Consider the following 10,572-nt stretch of genomic DNA (forward strand, 5'->3'; position numbering starts at 1 on the left):
CTTCCATTTGACCCACTGAAAATGCGACCTGAGACTCACGTAAAACTTCCTTTTCATAAAAATAAAAAAGATCGACCAACCACCCCTGCAAGCATCGGCGCACAGGTTGGCCAATTCCACAAACACATACTGAACACACCAATCTAAAATATACAATTAATTCCCTCTAAAATAATCAATACAGTCGTTAGTCTGCACTTGTTTTTCAAGTTCTAGCTTGTCGTATAACGCCTAATTAATTTATAAACTAGTAGAAGGAGTAGTTTAATTGGCCGCGAATTGGCTATGTTCATTATAGGGAACATGGATTTGGTCCATCAATTAGCAGGCACCGCAGATAATTAAGAAACCTCCCAATCTCATAATTGATTAATGTTTTGCCAACTAACTGCACCATTTGAATTTCAAGCCTTAAAAGACCTCCAAATGTCTTCACGCGATCAGACTTGGGAGAACTTGCGTTCGTGTTATGGGGAATCTTCTCTCTTGCCGAGTCGCCGACGTTGGCATGGTTGTGCTCTCCGATGGCACGGTCCGTGAGCTCGATGGACCGACGCCGGTGGCAGAGCTGATGCTGGAGCACCCTCGCGAGTTCGTGGTCGACCTGCATGCGTTGACTGCGTCCAAGGGTACTAATTACGTAACTCCGCTGCCGGCCGACCACCTGCTGGACCCTGACAAGGTGTACGTGATGCTCCCCATGGCCCCCGGGAAGGCTGCGGTGGGCTTGTCAGCGACGGAGGCTCGGCAGGTCCTGGCGGTAGCTAAGCAACTAGCGAAACCGGCAAGGAGTTTCTTGAGAGTGCTTGGAGGGCAACCGAAGGTCGTAGGGCCTACTAAAGAAAAGGAGAAGGTGGTGGAAGAGGAAGCGTACGCAGTCGGAGAGGTAACAGAATGGTGCTCGGATCAGGAGACGGAGGTTTTGATGAGGCAGTATTCGAGCAGAAGGTGGAAGCCAAGTCTAGACACTATTGTGGAAAAGAGCTTGGAGAAACAGAAGGTGCCTCACTGGTTATTTTAAGGCAGGGTAGGTTTTCCTTTCTATAAGCGCGCATTATAAGCTTCTTGCGATATACATATTGTGCCCACAGGCTTAGCTAAGTTGATATCTAAACGATAGACTCATATTAATGGGTAAAGATTTAAATAGCGGTTGTGATAAATAATCCTCCCACTTAAAAGCTGTTCAATACCTAATTTATTTCTTTTTATTTCACCATGGGCCGTGAGATCGGCGATTATGGATATTGGCACGAGTGTCATCATGGTTTTTTTTTTATTTGCATTCGTGTGATATAGACTATGCATGTGCTCAATTTTGCGACAATTAAGCACATGCATAGTCTTTACTCTTTACTCTTTTACCATGTCAGCAAAAGGAACATGCAACCAGGAATCGGAAAACCTCATAAAATTAAGATTTTTCTTGATTTTGGGGTTAACGAATTTGTTTGACCCAAAATACCCTCGGATAAGAGAAAAATATGAAAAAAAAGAAAACGTAAAGAAAAAAAATGTAAAATATAAAAAAATTAAAAAAACATAAAAATTTAAAAAACGTAAAAAATTTAAAAATAATAAAAAAAATTAAAAAAATGTAAAAAACTTTTAAAAAATTTAAAAAAAATTTAAAAATAGAAAAAATGTAAAAAAAATTTAAAAATGAGAAAAAAATAAAAAAACGTAAAAAAATAAAAAATAATAAAAATAATAAAAACGTTAAAAACATAAAAAAATAGAAAAAAAGATAAAAATTTAAAAAATACAAAAAAAAAAGTAAAAAAACTTTAAAAATTTAAAAAGGAAAAAAAATAAAAAAAATAAAAAACATAAGAAAAACCAACAAAATAAAAAAATATATAAAAATAAAAAAATGTAAAAAAACTTAGAGTTTAAATAATAATAATAATATTATTATTATGTATAGTTGGTTTTATAACTAATGATAATATAGTAAACTATATATTAAAGTAGGTTATTTGTTAAAACCTTCAAAGTTTTTGTTGCATTATCTACATTGAACCAAATAATATTGAACTAAACAAGTTTTTGTTGCATTACCTACATTGAACCAAATAATATTTGGTTATATTTTATTCTCCATAATTTTGGTTATGTGATTACCTAATAATTACATAATTAAGATTATACATGATAACTTGAACTAAACGTATTTTAAAAGACATTCATTCCTCTTTGTGTATGTGTAGTCGGGGAAAGAAATGGTACATAGTCAAATAGGCAAATTCCCATTTGGCAAACCTTTACATCAATCTACCTATTTTCTAAATGAAGTTTTATAGGTTGATGATACGTCCATAATCCACCTCTTTAACGCCATTGAAAAGTTAATTTCTTTCAATAGCGTGGATAAATCTAAATGGATTAACACATATCATACAGAATTGAAGATTTTTGGCAGCCTCTCCAATACTTAAATTAGACTCTGATAATAAAACTTGAGGTGAAAATTACAATGGGAAAAAAAGAATGGGAGGAAAAAAACTCCATCCCTCTTATCACAATTTCTCTTATTTTATTTTTTTATGTATCCTGCCCGTTGTTTAGTATGGTTGCCGGTCTATACATGATACGGTGGTTAAGGTGGCCTCCCAAGGTAAGTCATGGTTTAGGAGATTGGCTGGTGTGATAGTCAAAGTCAAGAAATGATCAACATTCTGAGTCAAGGTTTAGCATCATTCTGACAGAGAGCTTATTAGACCGGATCCTTTGACTGATCGATTCCTCTAGCCAGTCAGGTCCTTTTGCAGGTCAGGCCTCGAGTACAGATCTCCTTGTACGTGGACGAAGCTTGAAGCTAAATATTAACTAGCTCAACCAAATGTTCCAGCTAATCGGACATATGTCCCGATCGAACATATTGGACACTTGTTCCAAGTGAAGAGACCGGTCGAGGGTCGAGTCACCGACTGCATTCAACAAAGTTGGCCCAGTAGTTCTTGCGAGTGGTGGCTAGTCGGACTACATTAGGGACTTAGTCGGTTGGCCAAGGGAGCCTCTTGTGGGCCCCGTGGTCCAAGGACCTCATATTCTTTTTTGACATTTTGTGCAACGGAGGATATAGAATATTCTGTATGTAATCTGCACATTTGAACATTCCATCTTGTCACTGGCAGAAGATTGCGAGTCCATTTCAGGAAAGGTGTCAGACCTCTTTATAGCCTGTTATTTTTTTGGAAATGCTCTAAGATGCATGCACAAACACAATATCAACACTATAAAAAGGGGTCTCCATCTATAAGCGGAGGTATGCGACGCTAGATAATTTTACACGTTCATTTGCTACTGTTCATCCCACTGTTCATTCCACTGTTCATCACCTCTAAATCTATCACTGACTTGAACATTAGAGGGCCAACACCGAACACCCTTTCTTTGGCCCAGTCACTAACGCTGCTTTTAACACCCAGGATGGTGAGGAGTCTTCGTTTGGTCAATTTTAAAGCCACATTACTAGCCAACCATCTTCTACACTTTCGGATAGGATCATATTTGGCACCATATGTGGGAACTTCTCTTGCATTTGAAATGTGAAGATGGACGAGACTGAATGGCTCACCATGGTAACCTTGATGCAAGAAGAGTTAGAGTAGTTGATAGCCACTCGAGTGGCTAGGATGGTGTAATAGCAATAAGCAGCAATCGAGGGTCACTTGTCGAATGACCCCTGCTATCTCAATGACTAGCCAGCAGGTCGAACGTGGGATTTGAGTGGAAGGCCCAATCAGGTTCCAGTGTATCCAGCCTCCCCTGGCTGCCTTTCCTCAAGTACCCGTGTCACCAACCAGCCTTCCGTCCATGGTCGATTGCCTATCATAGGGCATTGTTTTGAACACCCTTTGACAATATGAGCCGAGTGGAGAGGCCTCAAGGATCTTTTGAAAATGTGCCCAATTGGGACTTGCGTAAAGGAAAGGCTCCAATGACCAGCAGCTCCCCTCGAGCGGGCGAGCATGCCGTTCTCCCAAGAGATCTTGGAAAATAAATTGTCAGCCCATTTCCGACCCCTCTCGATAAGAGAGTATGGAGGGACAAATGACCCAGAGGACCACTTAAATTTGAAAACACAACTATTCTCCATCAATATATGGATGGAGTCAAGTGTTGAATGTTCTTCACCACCCTATCCGGCTAAGCGTAGAGATGATTCAACTGACTCTTGATCGAGTCCATATACAGCTTCAAGGATTTTCACAAAGCTTTTCTACATCACTTTGCCAGTAGTAATCGTTATCTCAAGATGACATTGAGTCTATTATCTCTCAAGCAGGGGCTCAAGGAGATGCTAAGGGCCAATATTAAGAAATTCAATCAAGTGGTCATAGACGTCCCCTCAGCCACACCAAAAATTCTAGTGAGTGCCTTCTCTTAGGGGCTCAGGGATGGCGAATTCTTTCGATCCCTCATTAAAACCATCGAGAGACTTTGATCATTTACTAGGATGAGCCACCAAGTACATCAATGTGGAAAAAGCTAAATCCGCTCGAAAGAAAGAAGTTGCTCCTTCTGCTACTTTTGCTCTACAGTGTTGAGCACATGCACCCACTTTTCCACCTAAAGGGCCTTGACTGAGCCCCCCATCACAGCATTGAGAGCTAAGACTGAATGCAGTCCAACATGTAGAAGCTGAGTTGACGCGCTTCATCCAACCCCAACAATGCACTCCTATGTTTTGCACTTACCACCACTTGGGAATGCACAACACAAAAAATTGCTACCACTACAATCAAGGGACGCGTTAATCGTCCAATTAAGGGTTTCACCATCAATCCCCTTTTCCTAACCGCCAGGGTTGATCGAATGGACCCCTGGGTCGAAACCCTATAGTGGTCGATAGGGACCAACAAGAACCCCAAGGAAGTAATAACCAAGCATCAGCTCGAGCGTCTACCGATCAGCCTCTGCGCCAACCCACTCTGGAGGAAGAAAATCACAACAATGCAGCTCAAGGTGACATTGGTATGATAGAGGGTTTCCCAACTGATGGTGATTTCAACCGGGCTAGATAATCACATGCACGCTGACTGGAGATACACACATTGGATGTAGTCAGAAGAAGGCATAAGGACTAGAGATTAGTTTCAGTCCTAGAGACTTGGAGAGGGTGGATATATCCCATGATGGTGTCTTGATTATAAAAGTTGTGATCACTAATTACAATATTCGTCGTACTGTTATTGATACAGGAAGCTCAGTCAATATTATTTTTAAGAAGGCATTCGAGCAGCTTCAGATAGACAAGAGTGAGATCCTGCCAATGACAATGCCCTTGTATGAGTTTACGGGCAATGAAGTACAGCCGATCGGACAAGTCCGATTGATTATTTCTCTCGGGGAAGAGCCACTCATGAGAACACGCTAATTGAACTTCATAGTGGTGGATGAATCGTCTGCATATAATGTAATTTTGGGCTGATCGACACTAAAAGAATTTTGACCTTTCGCTTCCATATTCTGCTAGAAGATAAAGTTTTCGATGGATGATTCGGTCGACGTGGTCAAAGGAGATCAGTTGATGGCACGCAAATGCTATGTTGAAGTTGTGAAGGCCAAGGCTCGAGCCACTCAAAAAATTTCACGGCTTGAAGTCAATGCTATTCAAGAAGCTCCTCTGATCTTAGTTTATGAAGAAAAGGAGGAAGTACAAATTCATCCTAGCTGATTGAAGGCTACTACTTATATTGCGGCTGACCTGAGCCCCGAGAAGAAAGCATAATTGATTTCCTACTTAAAAAGCAACAAGGACGCCTTTGTCTAGACTACTCATGAGCTTACGGGCATCTTGTCGACAATAATGCAACATGAGTTGTACGTCCATCCGGCCGCTTGACTGATTAAATAAAAAAAAAAGAGATTTTGGAGTCGAGCATAATCAAATAATCCGACAGAGGTGGATAAACTACTTGAAGCTGAGCACATCCATGAAGTGAAATCCTCGAGCTAGCTTGTAAATATTGTGTTGATGTCTAAGCCCAGGAACAAGTGACGGGTCTACGTGGATTTCAGAGATTTAAACAAGGCATGCCCAAAAGATTACTATCCCCTATCACACATTGATCAAGTGGTGGACTCGATGACTGGTTGTGAGTTAATATACATGATGGATGCATATCAAGGTTACCACCAAGTCCCGCTCGCCAAGGAAGATCAAGAAAAGGTTAGCTTTATCATTGCTGAATGAACATACTATTATAATGTTATGTCGTTCAGTCTAAAGAATGTAGGAGCAACCTTCCAATGACTTATGAATAAGGTGTTCTGAAAGTGAATCGATAGAAATATGGAAGTGTACGTTGATAACATCCTGGTTAAATTACTTTGAGCTGTTGATTTATGCGTTGATATAGAAGAAACATGCTAGACCCTGATGAAGTTCAAACTTAAGTTCAACCCCAATAAATGTTTATTCAGGGCTAAAAGCGAACGCTTCCTCGACTACATCATGACTAAGTGGGGAATTGAAGCCAACCTAAGCAAGGTGAAGACACTCCAGGATATGACCCTACCACATAATCTGAAGAAAGCTCAACGCCTGACCAGATGGATCATAGTTCTCTCGAGGTTCATCTTAAGGTCGTCTGATCAGAGTCTATCATTTTTTAAGATACTTCGCCGAGCTACCAAGTTCTAGTGGGATGTTGAGTGTGACAAGGCACTGGAAGAGTTTAAGAATTATTTATCTTCTTTACTTGTATTTGTGAATCCCATCACCGCCGAGCCATTGTGGATATACTTGTCTTCCACCGAGAGGGTTGTTGGGTCAGCATTGGTGTGCAAGGATAGTAATGAGCAGCAACCGGTGTATTTTTTAAGTTATTTATTAAAAGATATTGAATGCCACTACATTGCTCTTGAGAAGTTAGTGTACATGCTAGTATTAGCCGCTCGGAGGTTACACCCTTACTTTCTTTCTTATCCCATATTCCCTTACTTGGCCGAATACTCATCAACCTAGAAGCGAAAGGAAGGTTGATTATGTAAAATATGGTACCCAAATAATAATTAAATGATAAAATTATTTGAGAAATAAATAATCTTATTAGAATTTATAGAAATTTTTAGGAATTTTTGAGAATTTTTTGGAGCTCGTATGATAGGTTTAAGGGGATGCATTTATAGGTTTGGGAAAAGCCTGTTTGGAATACCCAAATATGGGAGTTGATTGAGGAATAAACTTAGGTTTTGATTGCCAAAATCGAAGTTTAATTTATATAAACCTATTACTGTCGTGCCTTAGCTGAACTCCTTTTCTTCCCCTTTCTTCATATCGCATCTCTCCGCCGAACCGAGCCCTTCGTCTCCTCCAACCCGGCGGCGCCGCCATGCGATGCCTCCTCTCCCGCGCGTACAAAACTGTCGGCCAAGCTTCTTCTCCTCCTTTGTATCACCTCATCGTTCTCCCTTCTTCCCTCTGCGTTGTTGCCCAATTCGCCGGACAACACCGACACTGTGAGCCACCGAACCTCTCCCTCATGCTGCGCCACCCCTACTTGATCGCTGCTGCCCGATCGTGCTGGTAGCCAGCATTGATCCGTGCCCTAACCACCGTCTCATCTCACCAGCACCGACTGCCCAAGCCTTGATCTGACAGTCGTCCGTTCGTTCTTGGACGCAGTCACTCGCCGGAAGCCAAGCACATGAACTTCCTTGTTCAGCTGTGCCTTAGCTTTCAGCCCGATTCCCCCTTCACTAGAGCAGGCCGCGACCAGCGCCACGGTGACCATGATCTGCCATCGATCTGATTAGTCAGATGCTGCGGGATGTTGTCGATCCTCTATCTTAACCACCATGGTAGTCCATAGGTCGAGGTGTGTGCTTTTGCTATCAACAGCTGCTTTCTATAGGGTCTCTGGCAGAGAGAAGGCTATCGGCACAAGCTTAGGGTAAGATATGTTAGTTATTTGATGGTGGAGATCTTGATTCAATTTTAGGATTGTATGTGCTAATTGTTTCCCGAGTCACAGTGGCTCTATCCATGGTTTTTCCGGTAACAACTTTCTCATAGGACCAGCCACTTTGTTCTAACAGCAAGTTGTCTCTGGCTGTGGATCATCAGCTGAGGCTTCAGAATTAGGTAAGTTTCAGTGTTGATTCTTGTTGGTTATTTCATAGTTGATCGACGGATTGGATTAGTGAGGTTAATCGATAGTTAGGGTTAATGTTCATATTGATTAGGGTTTTTCCTAACTAGTTTTGGGGATTTTATTTAGCTAGTTAATTCATAAGAACTTAACTAAATAAAAATACATGGATGTAGGACTCTGTTGAGATGACATCACGACGTGAGATCTATCTGATACAATCTTCGTTTTGAGGCGGGTACCTTTGATTTATCTTTTTGATATTGTCATTCTGATATGCTTAGTGAGTTATAACTAGTAGTAATAGTTATGCCGATATCTACTTGGTATGTCACTACTTGATACCCGTAGTATACCTATTTTGTTATCTATTGTGTATTTATGTGTATGTTTCTTTTGATTCTTGCCATGTATACTTATGTAGTGACATACAATGCATTATCGGATACAGGTCCAATTACTAGATATACTTGGCTTGTGTACCTAGTCTTATTACTTGGCATGTGTACCCAGTTTTATTACTTAGCATGTGTACCTAGGTTTATCATCTGACAAGTGTACCTAGATCATTGTTATGGACTTGGTTTCATTTTTGGTACACATTATGAGGAGGCTGGTATTTTCAGGATTTACATGCTTAGTGTCATGCACCATTTTGCATGATTGCAGGTTGTGCGATTGTCGGCTTCATTGTTGTTGAGCACATCACCAGTTACATGACCTGCACACACACAACTACGCATGGGTTAGTGGTATTTCAGGAAGGGTGTGTGTGTAGTTTGCTCTGTCAGGTCTCCGTCGGTCCACTCATGGGTAGCGATGACTGAAGCGTGATAGCGGGCAGAGATCCCTCCTCTTGACTATAACACAAGGAGATGAGAGCTTTGGCTCCCCCAATCTATTTGGGGTAGGAGGATAGGTGTACTTCGATAGCATCCTGTCTACTCGATCACTCAGGAGTAGTGATGGCAGAGTGCACAGTTGTCGTAGACCTACCCACTCAGTCTCACCATCGCGTGTGAGATGACTGACTGCATTAGGGGTGACCAAGACATTTACATCATATGCATGGATTACATTTATTACTTGTGATTACTGCATTTTGGTGGTTGCATATGATTAACATGCATACAGGAGACATGAGGTATTTGGTCTTACGACCCTTATATTTGAATAGGGGGTCCTGGTGAGTACAACTTCTCTCCTTGTTCAGTTTTTGCATTTCCTGTTATTTATCCGGAGACTGTACTCCATGATTATTACTGATAGCTATATCTTATTATCCATGTCAGTTTGATACCCGCTGAGTTCTTGAACTCACCCCATTGCTTATTTCCTATTTCAGGTTGAAGCTGTCAGGAGGTTCCAGTCGCTAGTCCCCACTCCGTGTTGTGACAATTTCTATTTTCAGTCTTTGTTTTCTTGTTATGTATATACATACTGGTGATGCGTGTGTCTTGGTCTCGTGGATTTTATATCGTGATTCTGGTATGATGCCCATATTTTTTGCTGCGGTAGTTTTACGTTGTGGGTTGTGTTTTCCTCGTTGTAGTGGAGTAGGTTTTTATTAAAATGTGTGGTTGTGATTGTCAGCTGGAGGCTATACTATATAAACTACGTGGATTGTTTATTTAATTATTATATATGTTCCGACCGTGTTGGCCGAGGATTGAGAGGCCCTGAGGGCTTGTAGACAAGTTTTAGATTGTCACCCGTACAAGGGAGCTGCTGTCGAAATTTCACTGGCAGGGAGTCCCCCAGGATGTGAAAATTTATTTGGTATCAGAGCCCAGTTTTGTGAGTCAATTTGGGTATTTTTGGATTTATACGGATTTCCATCAATTTTTATGTTTAGGAATTCAGAGGTATTCTTTGACGAGGTAGTATTTGGGGACTTGGCGGCGATGGAACATCTCCAGACGGTAAATAGGTATGATGATTAATTTTATAATTTTGGTACCCGTAGTAATATCTGTGTAATAATTTAACAGATATGAAGCAAGCTACACGTGTTCCCGCGCTGAGATGTGGGGCAGGATGGACACATAAGAGGACGTTGGAATCTTTGGTGATGGAGTCGCCAGAGAGGTCTGCTGGAATCGAGCCTGTCGGTCAGGGACATACTCCTCATGGTACTGCGGGCGCGTCAGGCTCTCAGGTTCCGACGGTTCCTTCTCCAGAGGTAACCACCTCGGCCGAACCCGTCGGACCCACACTTACAGTGTCCATTGTACCACCAGCAGTACCACCTATGGTATATCTAACACCTCCTCCAACTGTTATTACTACATACCCGACACCACCGCCACCTATGCCTGCTACTACGTACTCAGCACCCGCACTAGTAGTACCAGTTAACCCAGCTGTACCAGTTGCTCCTTATCTGGTATCACCACCTACCGTACTTTCAGTCGCTCCTACCTATATTGGCACTGCAGTGCCACCAGTGGTATCTACCCCGACTTATGCA

At 41.4% G+C, this 10,572-nt stretch overlaps 1 protein-coding gene across 1 annotated transcript; it reads left to right on the forward strand.

Moving 5' to 3' along the window:
• Positions 1-227: 227 nt before the first annotated feature.
• Positions 228-9,588, forward strand: LOC121971802. The gene is made up of 2 exons (XM_042523281.1): positions 228-1,027; positions 9,448-9,588. Exon 1 carries the CDS (start codon positions 470-472, stop codon positions 1,019-1,021), a length of 552 nt encoding a protein of 183 aa, XP_042379215.1. The 5' UTR covers positions 228-469; the 3' UTR covers positions 1,022-1,027; positions 9,448-9,588.
• The last annotated feature ends 984 nt before the right edge of the window (positions 9,589-10,572 follow it).

The sequence above is a fragment of the Zingiber officinale genome, chromosome 1B, assembly GCF_018446385.1.
Source record: "Zingiber officinale cultivar Zhangliang chromosome 1B, Zo_v1.1, whole genome shotgun sequence".
NCBI classification, from domain to species: Eukaryota; Viridiplantae; Streptophyta; class Magnoliopsida; order Zingiberales; family Zingiberaceae; genus Zingiber; species Zingiber officinale.

Coding starts and splice junctions, on each gene's coding strand:
- LOC121971802 (XM_042523281.1), top strand. CDS start 470: ATGGGGAATCTTCTCTCTTGCCGAGTCGCCGACGTTGGCATGGTTGTG.